Source organism: Ranitomeya variabilis, chromosome 2 (genome assembly GCF_051348905.1).
Source record: "Ranitomeya variabilis isolate aRanVar5 chromosome 2, aRanVar5.hap1, whole genome shotgun sequence".
Lineage (NCBI taxonomy): Eukaryota > Metazoa > Chordata > Amphibia > Anura > Dendrobatidae > Ranitomeya > Ranitomeya variabilis.
The window spans coordinates 108,307,681-108,331,322 of record NC_135233.1 but is presented as its reverse complement, the minus strand read 5'-3'; the positions used below and the strand labels follow the sequence as shown (position 1 = coordinate 108,331,322).

Genomic DNA, 23,642 nt, shown 5'->3' with positions numbered 1-23,642 from the left:
GGAAGCACACATGTTTGTACATGAATTATAATGCTTATATAACGGATAGCTGGCACAAAACAAGAAAGTTGTGAATTAGAGTAGTAATACGTCTGCGGCTCGGCGGCACTACGGTGGCCTGTTTTTCTGTCATGTATTAATCCTCAGACTTTAATGCTGAACAACATTTGTGTCATTGGCTACACAAATTTAATTTGTTTATGCACCAGTTCAGTTAATCCTACAATCTGCTTTTCTCAAATGAGACCGGATAATGGAGACATGGTCCCTCACAGGTCTTCAGGCTTTTAAATTCTGATAAAATCAGGATTCTTCACTGGGTCTTGCTACAGCTCTGAATTAAGCCACTTTAAATGTAATTACCAGAGCTGGCTGTACATCAGGAACATCCATTAAAAAAATTGATTGACCATGCTGTTATGGGGAGGCATTTTATGAACAAACGATCCTGATGGGCCCTGAGCTGTAAATTATGAAAGCAAAAAAAAGGGGAAAAAAATCAGGTAAATACTTTATTAGCTGTTAATGAAAGGTTCACTGGATAACTCAATTTCTTCTTCTTTTCAAAACAGCTACTTCATGGAAGCGTGGTGCATGGCCATCTATCACGATCGCTTTATTGATTTCCAGCAAGAGGTGCGCGAAATCCTAGCATCCAAGAAAGTAAGAAAAATCACTAATATCTCCTGTTCTCTAAGAGGCGTAACTTTGTCCTAGTGCTTCACAGCTCGTTAGGACAGGCCACTTTGTTCTGGATTATGTGAGCCTGCAGCAATATGTATTAGCTTCAGACTAATATAATTATATAGAGACTTTGCTGTGAGATGGATAAACTCACAAATGTGGATGTGTGTGATGAATGCGGCAGAAAAACCTACATGCTTCATAAATCTGTATATTGTTAAAAGAGAACTGATCTGTATGTTCAACAAACTTTGCATAAATCAATATCCAGGTGAGTATAAGATATATTGTAATATATCTAATAAAAAGATTCTGCTTATTTCCCCACTTATGAGCCATTTTTTCCCCTCCCTCTGCGTCTTAAACTTGTCCTCCTCTCTAAAATAAACAGCTCATCTCATCTTGCTCAAGAAAAGTCTGACTGCCAGCAAGGTGATGTATCCTATTATATTCTATGGAAAAAAGGAAGGGTGAAGAGCAGAGTGAAAAAACAAGCTTAGGGGGACACAGAAAGATTGTGCTGAGCTTTCGAGCAAGTCCTTTACATCGCCCCATGGCCATAGCTGGATTCACATCTGAACCACTCACTACTGCTGTATAATTTCCTCTAAGTTACTGCTGATTTCTTCTATATGCTCACTAAGGAAAGAAGAGCAAGAATCCATCTGTGTGCTGTGCAGTGTATGGAAGATATCAGAGCAGCTAGTCTTCTCCCACAAGCTCACAGTCAACTGCAGAAGATGTGCTCAGCAGAGGGGAAAACTGGTGACAATGCATGATATAAGTCTAATGTTGGGCAAAGATAGTGTTATTCCCATGCACATACAATACCAGCGCTATTAATTAATTCACTGTGGACCCTCTAGTACAAGTTTTCAAGATTCTCAATTCACTAAAAGGCATTTTGAGAAAGCCTGATCTACAGACAGCATGGTATACAGAAGGAGAAGTTGAGCAGAATGATATATTAGATTGTTGCAGAAGATTCAGTATCACTTGTACACTTGTATTTTATTCATTGAAATCGCTGGTGTTTGTATACCTAGGAGTCCAGTGGGCAGATTTACTCAGTTATTGACAGCTATCGCTGCATGCACAGTCATATAAGAGAAGGCTATAAATAACTGAATAGGACTGCACAATGGACTCAAGCATGCGAAGACAGGGAATTTCAATGAATAAAATGCTAATTTTGCTGAAATTTCACTCAAAAATGTATATTTGAGTGATCTGCTCTTTAACATGCCATTCGCAGATCACATACCATCATCAGTATGACAGAGTCACTTTCACACCATATGAAATAATAATATGACTGGGCTGTACAGGAGAAGTTGTCGAAAAGGCTTCCCTTTCCCTAACATCACTTCCTATTTTGCAGCTGTTAACTGAAATCTCACCGTACAGATTTTTTTTTGCCCTGTTCATCACCTACATTCATTTGCTCTTGTTGCCTCTGATTTGCCTTCAGCATTTGTAACTAGACTTGTGTGCACAGGCTGGTGGAGCAAAATGTCTGGGAGTTGCAGCGTCTGCCAAGAGGCAGAGCAAAATGTCTGGGAAGTGCAGTGTCTGCCAGTAGAGGCTTAGTAGGAAGTCGGAGAGGTGCAGCGTCCGCCAATAGAGGCGGAGCAAAATGTCTGGGAGCATCTGCCAATAGTGGCGAAGCAGGAAGTCTGGGAGGTGCAGCGTCCACCAATAGCGATGGAGCAGGAAGTCTGGAAGGTACAGCGTCCGCCAATAGCGGCGGAGCAGGAAGTCTGGGAGGTGCAGCGTCTGCCATTAGAGGCTTAGCAGGAAGTCGGAGAGGTGCAGCGTTCGCCAGTAATGGCGGAGCAGGAAGTCTAGGAGGTGCAGCGTCTGCCAAGAGGTGGAGCAAATTGTCTGGGAGCGTCTGCCAATAGTGGCAGAGCAGGAAGTCTAGGAGGTGCAGCGTCTGCCAAGAGGCGGAGCAAAATGTCTGGGAGCGTCTGCCAATAGTGGCAGAGCAGGAAGTCTGGAAGGTGCAGCATCTGCCAATAGTGGCGAAGCAGGAAGTCTGGGAGGTGCAACGTCCACCAATAGCGATGGAGCAGGAAGTCTGGAAGGTACAGCGTCCGCCAATAGCGGCGGAGCAGGAAGTCTGGGACGTGCAGCATCTGCCACTAGTGGTAGAGCAGAAAGTCTGGGAGGTGCAGCGTCCGCCACTAGCGGCAGAGCAGGAAGTCTGGGAGCTGCAGCTTCCACCACTAGCAGCAGAGCAGGAAGTCTGGGAGGTGCAGTGCCTGCCACTAGCAGCAGTACAGAAAGTCTGGAAGGTGCAGCGTCCGCCACCAGCAGCAGAGCAGGAAGTCTGGGAGGTGCAGCGTCCGCCACTATCGGCAGAGCAGGAAGTCTTAGATCTTGGAGGTGCAGCGTCCGCCACTAGCAGCAGAGCAGGAAGTCTGGGAGGTGCAGCATCTGCCACTAGCAGCAGAGCAGGAAGTTTGGGGGATGAAGCATCCGCCACTAGCAGCAGAGCAGGAAGTCCGAGATGCAGCGTTCGCCAGTAATGGCGAAGCAGGAAGTCTAGGAGGTGCAGCGTCTGCCAAGAGGTGGAGCAAAATGTCTGGGAGGTGCAGCGTCTGCCAATAGTGGCAGTGAAGGAAGTCTGGAAGGTGCAGCATCCGCCACTAGCAGCTGAGCAGGAAGTCGGGGAGGTGCAGCATTCGCCAGTAATAGTGGAGCAGGAAGTCTAGGAGGTGCAGCGTCTACCAAGAGGCGGAGAAAAATGTCTGGGAGGTGCAGCATCTGCCAATAATGGCAGAGCAGGAAGTCTGGACGGTGCAGCATCCGCCACTAGCAGCAGGGCAGGAAGTCTGGGAGGTGCAGCGTTTGCCAGTAATGGCGGAGCAGGAAGTCTAGGAGGTGCAGCGTCTACCAAGAGGTGGAGCAAAATGTCTGAGAGGTGCAGCATCTGCCAATAGTGGCAGAGCCAGAAGTCTGGAAGGTGCAGCATCCGCCAATAGTGACGAAGCAGGAAGTCTGGGAGGTGCAGCGTCCACCACTAGCGGTAGAGCAGAAAGTCTGGGAGGTGCAGTGTCCGCCACTAGCGACAAAGCAGGAAATCTGGGAGGTGCAGCATCAGCCACTAGTGGCAGAGCAGGAAGTCTGGGAGGTGCAGCGTCTGCCACTAGCAGCAGAGCAGGAAGTCTGGGGGGTGCAGCGTTCGCCAGTAATGGCAGAGCAGGAAGTCTGGAAGGTGCAGCGTCCACCAATAACGATGGAGCAGGAAGTCTGGGAGGTGCAGCGTCCGCCACTAGCGGCAGAGCAGGAAGTATGGGAGGTGCAGCATCCGCCACTAGCAGCAGAGCAGGAAGTCTGGGAGGTGCAGCGTTCGCCATTAGCGGCAGAGCAGGAAGTCTGGGAGGTGCAGCATCCGCCACTAGCAGCAGAGCAGGAAGTCTGGGAGGTGCAACGTCCGCCACTAGCGGCAGAGCAGGAAGTCTGGGAGGTGCAGCATCCGCCACTAGTGGCAGAGCAGGAAGTCTGGGAGGTGCAGCGTCCGCAACTAGCAGCAGAGCAGGAAGTCTGGGAGGTGCAGTGTCTGCCACTAGCAGCAGTACAGGAAGTCTGGGAGGTGCAGCGTCCGCCACTATCGGCAGAGCAGGAAGTCTGGGAGGTGCAGCGTCTGCCACTAGCAGCAGAGCAGGAAGTCTGGGAAGTGCAACATCCACCACTAGCAGCAGAGCAGGAAGTCTAGGAGGTGCAGCCTCTGCCAAGAGGCTGAGCAAAATGTCTGGGAGGCGCAGCGTCTGCCAATAGTGGTAGAGCAGGAAGTCTGGGAGGTGCAGCATCCGCCACTATCAACAGAGCAGGAAGTCTGGGAGGTGCAGTGTCCGCCACTAGCAGCAGAGCAGGAAGTCTGGGAGGTGCAGCGTCTGCCACTAGCAGCAGAGCAGGAAATCTGGTAGGTGCAGTGTCTGCCACTAGCAGCAGAGCAGGAAGTCTGGGAGGAACAGTATCCTACACTAGCGGCAGATCAGGAAGTCTGGGAGGTGCAGCGTCCGCGACTAGCAGCAGAACAGGAAGTCCGGGAGGTGCAGCATCTGCCAATAGCGGCAGAGCAGGAAGTCAGGAAGGTGCAGCGTCCGCCACTAGCGGTAGAGCAAAAAGTCTGGAAGGTGCAGCGTCCGCCACTAGCGGTAGAGCAGGAAGTCTGGGAGGTGCAGCGTCCGCCACTAGCAGCCGAGCAGGAAGTCTGGGGGGTGCAGCGTCTACCACTAGCAGCCGAGCAGGAAGTCTGGGGGGTGCAGCGTCCGCCACTATCGTCAGAGCAGGAAGTCTGGGAGGTGCAGCGTCCGCCACTAGCGGCAGAGCAGGAAGTGATGTTACAGTAATGGCATCATTTTAGCAACATCTGTGCCGCTTAGTTACCTCCAACCATTTTATTTATTCCCTGTAGTGTTTAAAACCTATATTGTACCAAGCCACTTGTAAAATCTCACTTCAGAGACCCGATTTAAAGAATAAATGTCACTGGTATAATAAATAACGCTAGTAGCTCCAGTTTACAAATTGTGAAAATTCACCTGCAGTTTGATTTGAAAGTGCAGTTGTAAAGAAAAGAAGAACATCTACAAGGTGCCCATAAAGTGTGTGCACCCCCGCCATACAGCACCCAGAGCTGTAATTTCTGGGCTTTATACTGTCTTAACCAGCTGACTGTACAACCAGTGCATCATATTGTAGTGGCCACTAAGTTCACCTTTGTTAAAGCTTCTCTGTAAAGTGTTTCTGCCTCATGACAGGTGGACCTATATACTAATACCATGTGAATAACTGAGAGCTATGAAAACAGCTTCTAGATACATTTATATGTGAAGGAACTCTTTTTTCATCTTCCTTTTCATGGCAGTGGTTCTTTAAATGTTCAGCAATAACAAAGGGTAAAAATCTAATACAGATGGAACAATTTGGCACCCATTCTTCACAATAAAACATAGGGGTCATTAGTATAGAGTTACATGTGCTTATTCCTAAATGGGAAACATCATTAAGTGGAGAGCTGTATGGCTTTTAGCAGTAATTAAGGTTTCTGAAATGTTTTCCAGTGTGAAAACGAAAATATGTCATCAGAGCCAATTGGAGACATTGCAGGCAGATTTCGGTGAAGTCAGATGATTTATTACAGGGATGAATCCATTTCTACCTGTTGCAGAGATGACATGGTGTTAGAGAAGGCTACTTAGCCAAGCAGATTAGTGTTTTTAGTAGTATGCCAGCTTCACATACAGTGGGGAAAATAAGTATTTATTTACACTGATGATTTTGCACATTTCCCACCTACAGAATGTAAAAACAAAAAAAACATAAAATCACATTGTATGATTTTTACATACCGTAATTAAATTGCAGTTCAGTTTAGTGCACAAATTAACTAGCAAGAATTCTAGCTTTCACCGACCTGTTAGTTTTCCTCTAAGAAGCCCTCCTACTCTGCACTCATTACCTGTATTCATTGCACCTGTTTGAACTTGTTATCTGTATAAGTGACACCTGTCCACACAATCAATCACACTCCCACCTCTCCACCATGGCCAAGACCAAAGAGCTGTCTAAGGACCCCAGGGACAAAATTTGTAGACCTGCACAGGCCTGGGATGGGCTACAGGACAAGAGGCAAGCAGCTTTGTTAGAAGGCAACAGCTGTTGCCGTAATTAGTTAATTACTGTAATTAGAAAATAGAAAAAACACAAGATGAATGTCAATCTTCCTCGGTCTGAGGCTCCATGCAAGATCTCACCTCATGAGGTAAGGATGTTTCTGAGAAAGTTCGGGAATCAGCCCTTAACGACACGGGAAGACCTTTTCAATGACCTGAACAGAGCTGGGACCACAGTCTCAAACATTTCCTTAGTAACACACTACACCGTCATGGTATAAAGTCCTGCAGGCATGCAAGGTCCCGCTGCTCACACCAGCACATGCCCAGGCCCATTTGAAGTTTGCCAGTAACCATCTTGATGATCCAGAGGAAGCTTGGGATAAAGTCATGTAGTCAGATGAGACCAAAATAGAACTTTTTTGTATCAAATGCACTCGCCATGTTTGGAGGAACATGAAGGATGAGTACTGCCCCAAGAACACCGTCCCACCCATGAACCATAGAGGGAGAAACATATGCAGTGCCCCAGAGTCCTGGTCGTTGCAGTACTGACGCTCCGCCACTAAGGGGGGTGATGGTACGTCTGATGGCACTAAAGGAGTTCACCTGACCAGGTATCACAGTCACACATTACACTTCACACTCTGGCCACCAGGGGGAGCAAAGGGTTCTATGTATTAGGCCACTCCTCACAATCTGGTAAAACTGGGGACTGGATAGGAAGTTAGCCAGAAGCTGAAATATCCTGTGGCAGAGGGTGTTGCAGGGGAAGATTCAGGGGGGTCTCTGTCAGGGGTGGGATCCTGACAGTGGCCTAGCGAAAAGAACAGAACGTTACGGAGCCGTGCCTGCACCCGTTGCGGTGGCATCCTAAGAAAGGAAACGAAGCGAGGTTTATTGTGGAGAAGTAAGAAACGAGATCACAGCAAAAAGGAGATAAAGCCAGTAGGAGTCGTGCCTTAAGATCGTGGCAACATCCTACTGAGGCGCGTAGCCGGTGGCCGGAACGCCGAGGAAGTATTGGGCTCCAAGCATTACTTCAAACAGCGGCAGGACAGTTGATTATAGGTTGCTGTCTCACCTAAAACACCTAAGCAGACATAGGGGGCAATTGTGGGAGAGGGGCGACGCTAGGGTCCCGGAAGAACTCCAGGCCTACCTGTCATACAAGTGCGTCCTAGCCATATCATCTGGGGGACGGAGAAGAACATCAGAACAGATACAAGTTGTGAGAAAGAACATCAGAAAAAGACACAACAGTTGTGAGGACTATCCCGTGGTGCTCACCAGCGAGGTACTACAACACACAGGCGCTAGAAGGTAGGCACTGATTTCCACCTGCAAAGGGGACTCTGGATGTGCCTTCGGACCGGCCGGTCTCAGCCAGCCTTGTTAGCAGTACTCTGGATTGCGGATCCTGAAGCCTTCAGTAAAGAGGTAAAGAGACTGCAACCCTGTGTCCTAGTTATTCACCGTGCCTCGCACCACGCACCACCATCACACCTTTCATTGGATGCCGCTTAGCAGGGTCACGGACCGGGTCTAGCCACCGTGACAACCCCAGGACTGAGACTGAGAGGCCCGGTATCAATTACCCCGCGGCCCTGCGTCTGGGGGCGCTCCACATACTTTGAGGGTGTTTTCTGCAAATGGGACAGAACGACTGCATCATATTCAAGGGAGAATGGTTGTGGTCATGTATTGATAGATTTTGGCCAACAACCTGCTTCCCTCAGTAGGAGAACTGAAGATGGGTCATGGCTGTGTCTTCCAGAATGACAATGACTGAAAACACACAGGCAGGGCAATTAAGGAGTGGCTCTGTAAGAAACATTTCAAGGTCCTGGAATGGCCTAGCCAGTCTCCAGACCTGAACCCAATAGAAAACCTTTGGAGGAAGCTGAACCTCAATGTTGCCCAGCGTCATCCCCAAAGCCTGAAAGATCTGGATAAGATCTGTATGGAGGAGTGGGTCCAAATTCCTCCTGCAGTGTGTGCAAACTTGGTCCAGAACTGCAGGAAACTTCTGACCTCTGTAATTACAAAAAAGTTTCTGTACCAAATATTAAGTTCTGTTTTTCTATTGTATCAAATACTTATTTCATGGAATGAAATGCAAATTAATTGTGTAAAAATCATACAATGTGATTATCTGGTTTTTATGTTTAGATTCTGTCTCTCACAGTTGAAGTGTACCTACGATAAAAATTAAAGACCTCTTCATTCTTTGTAGGTGGGAAAACGTACAAAATTGTCCGTGTATCAAATATTTACTCCACTGTCAGCATGGATCTGTTCCATGCAAGAGTAAGACCAGAGTCTTGACTGTCAAACTCATCTGAACTTCTGGAGTAACTGCAGAGGTCAGAGAAAAGTCTCATCTCTGCTGCATTTAGCATTATGTCCATTCTGATTACAGCAGACCTCCTAAACGTCCCGGACCAGTGGGACAGTCCCGATTTTGACAGTCTGTCCCACTGTCACGGCCGGGATTTTACTTTTCCTGCACTGCACTTACTGTGACCCATTATTCATTCACGATCTGGTTGCTAAGAGATGTCAGGAAACTTCCTCTGCAGCTTTTCTTTGTACAACATTCGGATGGCTGCTCTGTGCACACAGGACCTGTGATGAGGTCACAGGAGGGGAGGAGTCAGGGGTCATATGATCAGGGGCCTCCGTTTATGCAGGACTCTTCTGTGCTGGTTGTCATGGTGCTGGATGAGGGTAAGTTTATGTGTGGGGTCAGGAGGGGTTTACAGTGTGGATGTAGTAGAGCCGTGTGTGTACTAGGTGTACGGAGAGCAGCCACATGTGTATGAGGTGTACGGAGTGGAGCCGTGTGTGTATGAGGTGTACAAAATGGAGCCGTGTGTGTAGGGGATGTACAGAGTGGAGCCGTGTGTGTACGAGGTGTACGGATCGGAGCCGCGTATGTACAAGGTGTACGGAGCAGAGCCACATGTGTGCGAGGTGTACGGAATGGAGCAGCGTGTGTATGAGGTGTACGGATTAGAGCCGCTTATGTACGAGGTGTATGGAACGGAGCCACATGTGTATGAAGTGTACGGAGCGGAACTGCATGTGTACGAGGTGTACGGAGCGGAGCCACGTTTGTACGAGGTGTACGGAGTGGAGCACCGTGTGTACGAGGTGTACGGAGCGGAGTCACGTGTGTATGAGATGTATGGAGCAGAGCCGTGTGTGTACGAGGTGTGCGGAGCGGAGCCGTGTGTGTACGGAGCGGAGTCGCGTGTGCATAACTTCCAACCATCCCGGATCCAGCGGGACAGTCCCAATTTTAAGACTCTGTCCCAGCCGGGATTCTCCATTTCTCGCATGGCCTCAGACCAAATGTACCGCTGCTTTAAACTGCTTGCGCGATCGCTAGCTATGTCAGATCGGAGCAGATATTGCTCCTCTGACTCTGACTGGCTCAGGAGACATGGAGAGGTCTTTATCTGTGGCGTACCGGAGCTGCAGCGATGTGAGCAGTCAGCGGCGTGGCTGGATGACATCATTCAGCGCTGCGGGAGAGGAAGCTGCCAGTTGCTGCAAGGGAGCACGGTGACAGGTGTGTGTGTGTGTAGGTGTGTATGTGTGTAGGTGTGTGTGTGGTGATGGAGAAAGCAATGATGGGGGCTGGGGAGAAGGCAATGATGTGGGTGGGGTAGCTATATGTGGCCATTATACTGTATGCAGCATCATGTGGGGCCATTATACTGTACTCAGCATCATGTGGGGCCACTAAACTGCACCCAGCATCATGTGGGGCTATTATAATGTACCCAGCATCATGTGGAGCCATTATACAGTAGGCAGCATCATGCGGGGCCATTATACTGTGCAAAGCATCATGTGAGGCCATTATACTGTACCCAGCATCATGTGGGGCCATTATACTGTACCCAGCATCATGAGGAGCCATTATACTGTACAAAGCATCATGTTGGGCCATTATACTGTACAAAGCATCATGTGATGTCATTATACAATATGCAGCATCATGTGGGCCCATTATACTGTATGGAGCATCATGTGGGGCCATTATACTGTACGCATCATGTGGGGCCATTATACAGTATGCAGCATCATGTGGGAACATTATACTGTGCAAAGCATCATATGAGGCCATTATACCGGTTGCAACATCATGTGGGCCCATTATACTATATGGAGCATCACATGGGGTCATTATACTGTATGCAGCATCTTGTGGGGCCATTATACTGTACACAGCATCATGTGGGGTCATTATACAGTATGGAGCACTGTGGGTCATTATACAGTATTTAGCATCATGTAGGGCCATTATACTGTACTCAGCATCATGTGGGGCCATTATACAGTATGGAGCAGTGTGGCCATTATACAGGATTGAGCATCATGTGGGGCCATTATACTGTACGCAGCATCATGTGGGCCATTATACAGTATGGAGCACTGTGTGTCCATTATACAGTATTTAGCATCATGTGGGGCCATTATACTGTACTCAGCATCATGTGGGGCCATTATACACTACGGAGCAGTGTGGCCATTATACAGGATTGAGCATCATGTGGGGCCATTATACTGTACACAGCATCATGTGGGGCCATAATACACTATGGAGCAGTGTGGCCACTATACAGTATTGAGCATCATGTGGGGCCATTATACAGTATAGAGCACTGTGTGGCCATTATACAGTATTGCGCATCATGTGTGGCCATTATGCAGTATGGAGCTCTGTGTGGCCATTATACAGTATTGAGCACCATGTGGGGCCATTATACAGTATGGAACACTGTGTGGCCATTACACAGTATTGAGCATCATGTGTGGCCATTATACAGTATAGAGCACTGTGTGGTCATTATACAGCATTGAGCATCATGTGTGGCCATTATACAGTATGGAGCACTGTATGGCCATTATAGTGTTGAACATCTTGTGGGGCCCTTATACAGTATGGAGCATCATGTGGGGCCATTATACAGTATGGAGCACTGTATGGCCATTATACAGTATTGAGCATCATATGGGGCCATTTTACTGTACACAACATCATGTCGGGCTATTATACAGTATGGAGCACTGTGTGGCCTTTATACAGTATTGAGCATCATGTATGGCCATTATACTGTACGCAGCATCATGTGGGGCCATTATACAGTATGGAGCACTGTGTAGCCATTATAGAGTATTGAGCATCATGTGTGGCCATTATACAGTATGGAGCATCAAGTGGGGCCATTATACAGTATGGAGCACTGAGTGGCCATTATAGAGTATTGAGCATCATGTTTGGCCATTATACAGTATGGAGCACTGTGTTGCCATTATACAGTATTGAGCATCATGTGTGGCCACTATACAGTATGGAGCACTGTGTGGCGATTATACAGCATTGAGCATCGTGTGTGGCCAGTATACAGTATAAAGCACTGTATGGCCATTATACTGTATTGAGCATCATATGTGGCCATTATACAGTATAGAGCACTGTGCGGCCATTATACAGTATTGAGCATCATGTGGGGCCAGTGTACAATATGGAGCATCATGTGGGGCCATTATACAGTATGGAGCACTGTGTGGCCATTATACAGTATTGAGCATCACGTGTGGCCATTATACAGTATCGAGCATCATGTGTGACCATTATGCAGTATGGAGCACTATGTGGCCATTATACAGTATTACGCATCATGTGTGGACATTTTACAGTATTGAGCATCATGTGTGGCCATTAGACAGTATTGAGCATCATGTGTGGCCATTATACAGTATGGGGCACTGTGTTGCCATTATACAGTAGAGCATCATGTGGGGCCATTATACAGTATAAAGCATCATGTATGGCCATTATACTGTATGGAGCACTGTGTTGCCATTAGACAGCATGGAGCATCATGTGTGGCCATTATACAGTATGGAGCACTGTGTGGCCATTATACAGTATGGAGCAGAATGTGGGGCCATTATACAGTATGGAGCATCTTGTGGGGCCATTATACAGTATTAGGCATCATGTGGGGCCATTATACAATATGGAGCACTGTATGTCCATTATACAGTATTGAGCATCATGTGGTGCCACTATACTGTATGGAGCACTGTGTGTCCGTTATACAGTATTGAGCATCATGTGGGGCCATTTTACTGTACGCAGCATCATGTAGGGCCATTATACAGTATGGAGCACTGTGTGGCCATTATACAGTATTGAGCATCATGTCGGGCCATTATACTGTATGCAGCATCATGTGGGACCATTATACAGTATGGAGCAACAATTAAGGCCATTATACGGTATGGAGCACTGAGTGGCCATTATGCAGTATTGAGCATCATGTGTGGCCATTATACAGTATGGAGCACTGTGTTGCCATTATACAGTATTGAGCATCATGTGTGGCCATTATACAGTATGGAGCACTGTATGGCCATTATACAGTATTGAACATCTTGTGGGGCCCTTATACAGTATGGAGCATCATGAGGGGCCATTATACAGTATGGAGCACTGTGTGGCCATTATACAGTATTGAGCATCATGTGTGGCCATTATACAGTATGGAGCACTGTGTGGCCATTATACAGTATTGAGCATCATGTGGGGCCATTGTACGGTATGGAGCATCACGTGGGGCCATTATACTGTATGCAGCATCTTGTGGGGCCATTATACTGTATGGAGTACTATGTGTCCATTATACAGTATTGAGCATCATGTGGGGCCATTTTACTGTACGCAGCATCATGTAGGGCCATTATACAGTATGGAGCACTGTGTGGCCATTATACAGTATTGAGCATCATGTGGGGCCATTATTCTGTACGCAGCATCATGTGGGGCCATTATACAGTATGGAGCCCTGTTTGGCCATTACAAAGTATTGAGCATCATATGGGGTCATTATATAGTATTGACCATCATGTGTGGCCATTATACAGTATGGAGCACTGTGTTGCCATTATACAGTATTGAGCATCATGTGTGGCCATTATACAGTATGGAGCACTGTATGGCCATTATACAGTATTGAGCATCATGTGGGGCCATTATACAGTATGTAGCACTGTATGTCCATTATACAGTATTGAGCATCATGTGGGGCCATTATACGGTATGGAGCATCACGTGGGGCCATTATACTGTATGCAGCATCTTGTGGTGCCATTATACTGTATGGAGCACTGTGTGTCCATTATACAGTATTGAGCATTATGTGGGGCCATTTTGCTGTACGCAGCATCATGTAGGGCCATTATACAGTACTAGATTGTGGCCCGATTCTAACGCATCGGGTATTCTAGAATATGCATGTCCCCGTAGTATATGGACAATGATGATTCCAGAATTCGCGGCAGACTGTGCCCGTCGCTGATTGGTCGAGGCAACCTTTATGACATCATCGTCGCCATGGCTACCATTATGACATCTACATCGATACTGTGCCCGTCGCTGATTGGTCGAGGCGAATTCGCGGCAGACTGTGCCCGTCGCTGATTGGTCGAGGCAACCTTTATGACATCATCGTCGCCATGCTGTGCCCGTCTCTGGTTGGTCGAGGCGGCCAGGGCTCATTATACAGTATTAAGCATCATGTGTGGGGCATTATACAGTATGGAGCACTGTGTTGCCATTATACAGTATTGAGCATCATGTGTGGCCATTATACAGTATGGAGCACTGTATGGCCATTATACAGTATTGAACATCTTGTGGGGCCCTTATACAGTATGGAGCATCATGAGGGGCCATTATACAGTATGGAGCACTGTGTGGCCATTATACAGTATTGAGCATCATGTGTGGCCATTATACAGTATGGAGCACTGTGTGGCCATTATACAGTATTGAGCATCATGTGGGGCCATTATAGGGTATGGAGCATCACATGGGGCCATTATACTGTATGCAGCATCTTGTGGAGCCATTATACTGTATGGAGCACTATGTGTCCATTATACAGTATTGAGCATCATGTGGGGCCATTTTACTGTACGCAGCATCATGTAGGGCCATTATACTGTATGGAGCACTGTGTGGCCATTATACAGTATTGAGCATCATGTGTGGCCTGTTATGATCCTGGTGGCAAGGATCGCAAACTGACCTGCTAAGTAACAGAAATCCTTAGGACAAGCTCTGGGGATGTGGGAGCTATACTGACCGCAACCCTGATTCTATCAATACACACTATAAGCAGCCGTGGAGCGTTACCTAAAATCCTAGACGCCTCGTCACAGCCTGAGAAACTAGCTACCCCTAGAGAGAAAGCAAGCCTCACTTGCCTCAGAGAAATCACCCCAAAGTTTTAGACAGCCCCCCACAAATAATAACGGTGAGTTAAGGGTGAAAACACAAACGTAGAAATGAAAACAGGTTTTTTAGCAAATGAGGCCCGCTAACACTAAATAGACAGAAGACAGTAAGGGATCTGTGCGGTCAGTATAAAATGCTATCAAAAATAATCCACGCAGAGATTACAAGAACCCCCACACCGACTCACGATGTGAGGGGCGCAACTCTGCACCCCAGAACTTCCAGCAAGCGAGAATATTACATATAAGCAAGCTGGACAGAACTCATCATATACAGAGAAACATTTTCAAGGAAATAATGAGCAAACATGAACTAGCAAGACTTAGCTTCTCAGGAGGAGACAGGTCACAAGGAAAGTCCAGAGAGATCAGAACCAGTACTGAATACAATGACAGCAGGCAAAAAGTGAAGGTCCAGGTGGAGTTAAATAGAGGCCAGACTAGCAGAAAACGAGGCAGCTGGATTCCAGCTACAAATCTGCAGTAAGCACTAAAGGCCACCAGAGGGAGCCCAAGAACAGAACTCACACAATACCACTCATGACCACAGGAGGGAGCCCGAGAACGGAATTCACAACAGTACCCCCCCCTTGAGGAGGGGTCACCGAACCCTCACCAGAGCCTCCAGGCCGATCCGGACGAGCCAGATGAAAGGCACGAACCAAATCAGCCGCATGGACATCAGAGGCGACAACCCAGGAATTATCCTCCTGACCATAGCCCTTCCACTTAACCAAGTACTGAAGCTTCCGTCTCGAAATACGAGAATCCAAGATCTTCTCCACCACATACTCCAATTCTCCCTCAACCAACACCGGAGCAGGAGGATCAACAGAAGGAACCACAGGCACCACATACCTCCGCAATAATGACCTATGGAACACATTATGAATGGCAAACGATGCTGGGAGGTCCAAACGAAATGACACAGGGTTAAGGATTTCTAAAATCTTATAAGGACCGATGAAACGAGGCTTGAACTTAGGAGAGGAAACCTTCATAGGAACGAAACGAGAAGACAGCCATACCAAATCCCCCACACGAAGTCGGGGACCCACACAGCGACGGCGGTTAGCAAAGCGCTGAGCCTTCTCTTGTGACAACGTCAAATTGTCCACTATGTGGTTCCAAATCTGTTGCAACCTATCCACCACAGAATCCACCCCAGGACAGTCCGAAGGCTCAACCTGACCTGAGGAAAAACGAGGATGAAAACCAGAATTGCAAAAAAAAGGTGAAACCAAAGTAGCAGAACTAGCCCGATTATTGAGGGCGAACTCAGCCAATGGCAAAAAGGACACCCAATCATCCTGATCAGCCGAAACAAAACATCTCAGATAAGTTTCCAAGGTCTGATTAGTTCGTTCAGTTTGGCCATTCGTCTGAGGATGAAAGGCCGACGAAAATGACAAATCAATGCCCATCTTAGCACAAAAGGACCGCCAAAATCTGGACACAAACTGGGATCCTCTGTCAGACACAATGTTCTCCGGAATCCCATGCAAACGAACCACATTCTGAAAAAACAGCGGCACCAAATCGGAGGAGGAAGGCAGCTTAGGCAAGGGCACCAAATGGACCATTTTAGAAAAACGATCACAAACCACCCAGATGACAGACATCCTCTGAGAGACTGGAAGATCCGAAATAAAATCCATGGAAATATGCGTCCAAGGCCTCTTTGGGACAGGCAAAGGCAAAAGCAAACCACTGGCACGAGAACAGCAAGGCTTGGCCCGAGCACAAATCCCACAGGACTGCACAAAGGAACGCACATCCCGTGACAAGGACGGCCACCAAAAGGACCTAGCCACCAAATCCCTGGTACCAAAAATTCCAGGGTGACCCGCCAACACCGAAGAATGAACCTCGGAAATAACTCTACTGGTCCATCTATCCGGGACAAACAGTCTCTCCGGTGGACAACGGTCAGGTTTATTGGCCTGAAATTCCTGCAGCACCCGCCGCAAATCAGGGGAGATGGCAGACAGAATCACCCCCTCTCTGAGGATACCAGCCGGTTCAGAAACTCCCGGAGAGTCAGGCACAAAACTCCTAGAAAGGGCATCAGCCTTCACGTTCTTTGAACCCGGAAGGTATGAAACCACGAAATTGAAACGGGAGAAAAACAGCGACCATCGAGCCTGTCTAGGATTTAACTGTTTGGCAGACTCGAGATAAGTCAAATTCTTGTGATCCGTCAAGACCACCACACGATGTTTGGCTCCCTCAAGCCAATGTCGCCACTCCTCAAATGCCCACTTCATTGCCAACAACTCCTGATTACCAAAATCAGAATTCCGCTCGGCAGGCGAAAACTTTCTTGAAAAGAAAGCACATGGCCTCATCATAGAGCCATCAGAGTTTTTCTGCGACAAGACAGCCCCTGCTCCTATCTCAGAGGCATCAACCTCGACCTGGAAAGGGAGAGAGACATCCGGCTGACGCAAGACAGGAGCCGAAGAAAACCGACGTTTCAGCTCCTGAAAGGCCTCCACGGCCGCAGGAGACCAATTGGTCACATCAGAACCCTTCTTGGTCAAATCCGTCAAAGGCTTAACCACACTAGAGAAATTAGTGATGAAGCGACGGTAAAAATTAGCAAAGCCCAAGAACTTCTGAAGACTCTTCACTGATGTAGGTTGAGTCCAATCATAAATAGCCTGGACCTTAACTGGATCCATCTCAATAGTGGCAGGAGAAAAAATAAAGCCCAAAAAGGAAACCTTCTGGACTCCGAAGAGACATTTAGAGCCCTTCACAAATAAGGCATTGGCACGCAGGACCTGAAATACCATCCTGACCTGCTTCACATGGGATTCCCAATCGTCAGAAAATACCAAAATATCATCCAGGTACACAATCATAAATCTATCCAGATACTCTCGGAAGATGTCGTGCATGAAGGACTGAAACACGGAAGGTGCATTAGAGAGCCCAAAAGGCATCACCAAGTACTCAAAATGGCCTTCGGGCGTATTAAATGCCGTTTTCCATTCATCGCCCTGTTTTATACGCACAAGATTATACGCTCCTCGAAGATCTATCTTGGTGAACCAACTAGCCCCCTTAATCCGAGCAAACAGATCAGACAGCAATGGCAAAGGATACTGAAATTTGACCGTGATGTTATTTAGAAGGCGATAATCTATACAAGGTCTCAGAGAACCATCCTTCTTGGCCACAAAAAAGAACCCCGCACCCAAAGGGGACGAGGACGGGCGAATATGCCCCTTCTCCAGAGACTCCTTTTTATAACTCTGCATAGCGGTATGTTCTGGTACAGATAAATTGAAAAGTCATCCCTTAGGGAACTTACTACCAGGAATCAAATTTATAGCACAATCACAATCCCTATGAGGAGGTAGGGCACTGGATTTGGGCTCATCAAATACATCCTGGTAGTCCGACAGAAATTCAGGGACTTCAGAAGGAGTAGAAGCAGCAATTGACACCAAAGGAGCATTGCCATGAATCCGCTGGCAACCCCAACTTGACACAGACATTGCTTTCCAATCCAGGACTGGATTATGAGCCTGCAGCCATGGCAGACCCAACACGACAACGTCATGCAAATTATGTAACACAAGAAAACGAATCACCTCCTGATGTGCAGGAGTCATGCACATAGTCACTTGAGTCCAGTACTGAGGCTTATTCTTGGCCAATGGCGTAGCATCAATTCCCTTTAGTGGAATAGGAAATTGCAAAGGCTCCAAGATAAAACCATAGCACCTGGCAAATGACAAATCCATCAAGTTCAGGGCAGCACCTGAATCTACAAAAGCCATAACTGAGTAGGATGACAGGGAGCAAATCAAAGTAACAGACAAAATGAATTTGGGCTGTACAGTACCAATGGTGACAGATTTAGTGAACCTATTTGTGCGCTTAGAACAATCAGAGATAACATGAGTAGAATCACCACAGTAAAAGCACAACCCATTCTGACGTCTGTGATTCTGCCGTTCAATTCTGGTCAGAATCCTGTCACATTGCATAGACTCAGGCTTCTGCTCAGAAAATACCGCCAGATGGTGCACAGGTTTGCGCTCCCGCAAACGCCGATCAATCTGAATGGCCAACGACATAGACTCATTCAGACCCGCAGGCGTGGGGAACCCCACCATAACATGCTTAAGGGCTTCAGAAAGACCTTTTCTGAAAATTGCTGCCAGGGCACACTCATTCCACTGAGTGAGCACAGACCATTTCCTAAACTTCTGACAGTAAACCTCTGCTTCATCCAGACCCTGAGAGAGAGCCAGCAAAACCTTTTCTGCCTGGTCTATTAGATTAGGTTCCTCATAAAGCAATCCAAGCGCCAGAAAAAACGCATCCACATTTAGTAATGCAGGATCTCCTGGCGGCAGAGAGAATGCCCAATCTTGAGGGTCACCACGTAACAAAGAAATAATAATTTTAACTTGCTGAACAGGGTCACCAGAGGAACGACGTCTCAGAGAAAGGAATAATTTACAATTATTTTTGAAATTCAAAAACCTAGATCTATCTCCAGAGAATAACTCAGGAATTGGTATTTTAGGCTCTGACATAGGACTGTGAACTACATAATCCTGGATACCTTGTACCCTTGCAGTGAGATGATCCAGACTAGAGGACAGACTCTGAATGTCCATGTCTGCAGCTGAATTCTGAACCACCCAGAGATTAAGGGGAGGAGAGAGGCTAGCCACACTGCAGAGGAAAAAAAATAAAATGAACTCAGGATCTCTCTTATCCCTCTTTTGCGATGCATTAACTCTTTTATGGCCTGCTGTACTGTTATGATCCTGGTGGCAAGGATCGCAAACTGACCTGCTAAGTAACAGAAATCCTTAGGACAAGCTCTGGGGATGTGGGAGCTATACTGACCGCAACCCTGATTCTATCAATACACACTATAGGCAGCCGTGGAGCGTTACCTAAAATCCTAGATGCCTCGTCACAGCCTGAGAAACTAGCTACCCCTAGAGAGAAAGCAAGCCTCACTTGCCTCAGAGAAATCACCCCAAAGTTTTAGACAGTCCCCCACAAATAATAACGGTGAGTTAAGGGGAAAACACAAACGTAGAAATGAAAACAGGTTTTTTAGCAAATGAGGCCCGCTAACACTAAATAGACAGAAGACAGTAAGGGATCTGTGCGGTCAGTATAAAATGCTATCAAAAATAATCCACGCAGAGATTACAAGAACCCCCACACCGACTCACGATGTGAGGGGCGCAACTCTGCACCCCAGAACTTCCAGCAAGCGAGAATATTACATATAAGCAAGCTGGACAGAACTCATCATATACAGAGAAACATTTTCAAGGAAATAATGAGCAAACATGAACTAGCAAGACTTAGCTTCTCAGGAGACAGGTCACAAGGAAAGTCCAGAGAGATCAGAACCAGTACTGAATACAACGACAGCAGGCAAAAAGTGAAGGTCCAGGTGGAGTTAAATAGAGGCCAGACTAGCAGAAAACGAGGCAGCTGGATTCCAGCTACAAACCCGCAGTAAGCACTAAAGGCCACCAGAGGGAGCCCAAGAACAGAACTCACACAATACCACTCATGACCACAGGAGGGAGCCCGAGAACGGAATTCACAACAGTGGCCATTATACAGTATGGAGCCAGCACTGTATGGCCATTATACAGTATTGAGCATCATGTGGGGCCCTTATACAGTATGGAGCATCATGTGGGGCCATTATACAGTATGGAGCACTGTGTGGCCATTATACAGTATGGAGCATCATGTGTGGGCCATTATACAGTATGGAGCACTGTGTGGCCATTATACAGTATTGAGCATCATGTGTGGGCCATTATACAGTATGGAGCACTGTGTGGCCATTATACAGTATTGAGCATCATGTGTGGCCATTATACAGTATGGAGCATCATATTGGGCCATTATACAGTATGGGCCACTGTGTGGCCATTATAAAGTATTGAGCATCATGTGGGGCCATTATACAGTATGGAGCACTGTGTTGCCATTATACAGTATTGAGCATCATGTGTGGCCATTATACAGTATGGAGCATCATATTGGGCCATTATACAGTATGGGCCACTGTGTGGCCATTATAAAGTATTGAGCATCATGTGGGGCCATTATACAGTATGGAGCACTGTGTTGCCATTATACAGTATTGAGCATCATGTGTGGCTATTATACTGTATGGAGCACTGTGTGGCCATTATACAGTATGGAGCATCATGTGTGGCCATTATACAGTATGGAGTACTGTGTGGCCATTATACAGTATTGAGCATCATGTGTGGCTATTATACTGTATGGAGCACCGTGTGGCCTTAATAGAGTATGGAGCATCATGTGTGGCCATTATACAGTATGGAGCATCATTTTGGGCCATTATACAGTATGGAGCACTGTGTGGCCATTATACAGTTTTGAGCATCATGTGGGGCCATTATACAGTATGGTGCACTGTGTGGCCATTATACAGTATTGAGCATCATTTGTGGCTATTATACTGTATGGAGCACTGTGTGGCCATTATACAGTATGGAGCATCATGTGTGGTCATTGTACAGTATGGAGCACTGTGTGGCCATTATACAGTATTGAGCATCATGTGTGGCTATTATACTGTATGGAGCACTGTGTGGCCATTATAGAGTATGGAGCATCATTTGTGGCCATTATACAGTATTGGAGCACTGTGTGGCCATTATACAGTATTGAGCAATGGAAATGTACATTTTTTGCTCCAATTGTCATAGTAGACTGTTCTGGTCTAAACAGCGTATCACTAATTTCCCTGTATTGTTAGATCAGTGTGGGATCCATAGTTGGGACTATGCTGCAGCTCTGAGGAGTTACATACACTTTACTCTCTATTAAGTCTATGGCACTGAAGACACAAATATATGAAGCACAGAGGTAGAACGTATGCAACTATTCATTGTGACAATTTTGTGGTCAGAGGAAAACAGGAAAAACAAGCCGTGGGACCCACATGGATGCAAAGACCAAATTACATGGGCAAATAATCGGCAAACACACATGCATAAGAACACTTGTCCTCCATCATGGACTCACTGTTAGCATGAAGACAATCAGCAATCAAACCATCAAAATGCTCATTTGTGGGCTGCTTGTGTAATTTATGCAGGCCATTAACTGATCATTGCCGGTAGAAGATAGCCCCATGTAACCAGGGGAATATGTTGCCAAAACCATCAATGCTGTATGAGGAAAGAACGTTACTTCTGTCCCCATACAGTTTTATTGGCCTGGGTGAACAGTGAAATAAATGAGTGGCATGTATATAGTCAAAAATTCAGTTTTTTTTAAGCAGAAATTTGCACATGTAAATTGGCCCTAAAAGAATTGTCCAGCCTTATCCTACAAGTCTGCAGTCACACTCTGTGACCGCAGACCTGTGAATCCTCACACGCAGTGTACGCACTGGGATCGGTGGGCGTGTGACTGCAAGTATGTGATTTGCCTAAATGCAGTCACATGCTAGACTAGATGGGCTCGGTCTCGTTTATTGCTAATGTAATAAGCGAGGCAAGACACAGTCTAATCAGAATGCAGACAGGAGTATGCAAATTACATACTTGCGGTCACATGACTGCCCCCTCTCGGCACCCGCAATTCCTCACAGCGTGTAGTGCATGTGATGTGAGGATTCACAATTCTACAGTCACATACAGTGACTGCAGATTTGTAGTTTAAGACCAGGCAACCCCTTTAACAGTTTTCCCTATATATAAAAAAAAATAGGTGATATTTTGTTTAGACTGAAATACCCCTTTAAACAGGACCAGTCATCCAGTAAAAAAATAGCCAGTTTTTCCACCTATTTTATTCCGATTCCCTGAGTATTATGTTTTTTTTATTCCGCCATACAGCTCCTGGAATATGGGCCATTTTATTTAGTATTGATTTTTGTGGTCTTTACTAAGAGGTGGAGCTAATAGAGTAATGCAGTAGAGCGGCCTAAAGACGCGGCACGAGAGAGTCCTGTGAGCCACACCACAATGGGAAAAGCCATACAAATTAGCACTATATATATATATATGGTGGATTTAAAATAAGTCAAATACTCAGGAGAGCAGTGTGAAGAAATAAAGAACAAAATCAGGCCACTTGTGATCTGGTGACAGGTCAGAGAAAATATAAATGATACTATAAATGCTACAAATGCCCTCCAAATAGTTTGTAAGTAAAATGACCATGGGCCGGAGAGCAGTCGGCACTATTGCTATCGGCAGTCGTGACATCCTTGGTAACGTATCGCTATTCATGACTTCTTTTTTAGGAAATACGAGCCTTAAGTCATTCGGACAACCCATGACCTGTACATACATGGTATTATCGGCTGGTGCCAGAAAGGTGCGGATCTTCTGTGCACAGGATGTGATGAGGGGTCAGGTATTGGGTTCTTCCCATTTGCTAATATGGCAGTGAAGGTGCCCATAGTCAGCTAATCCTCTCGGATAGCCGCAGCCACCAAGCACATTTAGCTCCTGCTGTGAAGATGCTGGACCAGCTGCCTCCACGTCTGATGCCAGCTATTACCATCCTCTTGGTAGTACATGCGGATGTTCAGCTCGCTGCCTCCCTCGAGACATAGTCATTTTTACAGAGCAGCCAAGCATCCTTTATTAGAGGGACGGTGATCCCAAATCTCTACATTTGTAATGCAGGACTGAGCATTTGCTATCCCGAGGACAAAGATGAATAACACTTTGTGTCCGTGTCTCAGAGATGACTGCACGGTCCCGTCTATTTCTGTAGTTTACAATCAGCCATCTCGCCGCAGATACTTAAGGCCCTAATCCAGTCACTTTTATTAGCGTGCGCTTTCCGTCTGACTCCAGTACTTGTTAATGCCTTTTTGTTTCTTTCTCTCCAGATTTTTATATCCTTCATTTACCGCTATCGGGTGATTTCGTTAGATTCATTGCATTTTGTTCTATGTCAACAGAACGATAAAAAAATAATTGGGATAAAATATCTGCGTCAGTTCCATTTTTTTTCCAT

General features: G+C 46.5%; 1 protein-coding gene across 3 annotated transcripts in view; it reads left to right on the top strand.

Annotated features, from left to right (window-relative positions):
• Nucleotides 1-23,642, top strand: part of CFAP61 (cilia and flagella associated protein 61) — a 416,189-nt gene that overhangs the window by 387,924 nt on the left and 4,623 nt on the right. For all 3 annotated transcript variants that reach the window (XM_077282796.1, XM_077282793.1, XM_077282795.1), the window contains one exon: nt 573-663. In XM_077282796.1, coding sequence (XP_077138911.1) covers nt 573-663 — 91 coding nt within the window. The remainder of the gene's footprint in view (nt 1-572; nt 664-23,642) is intronic.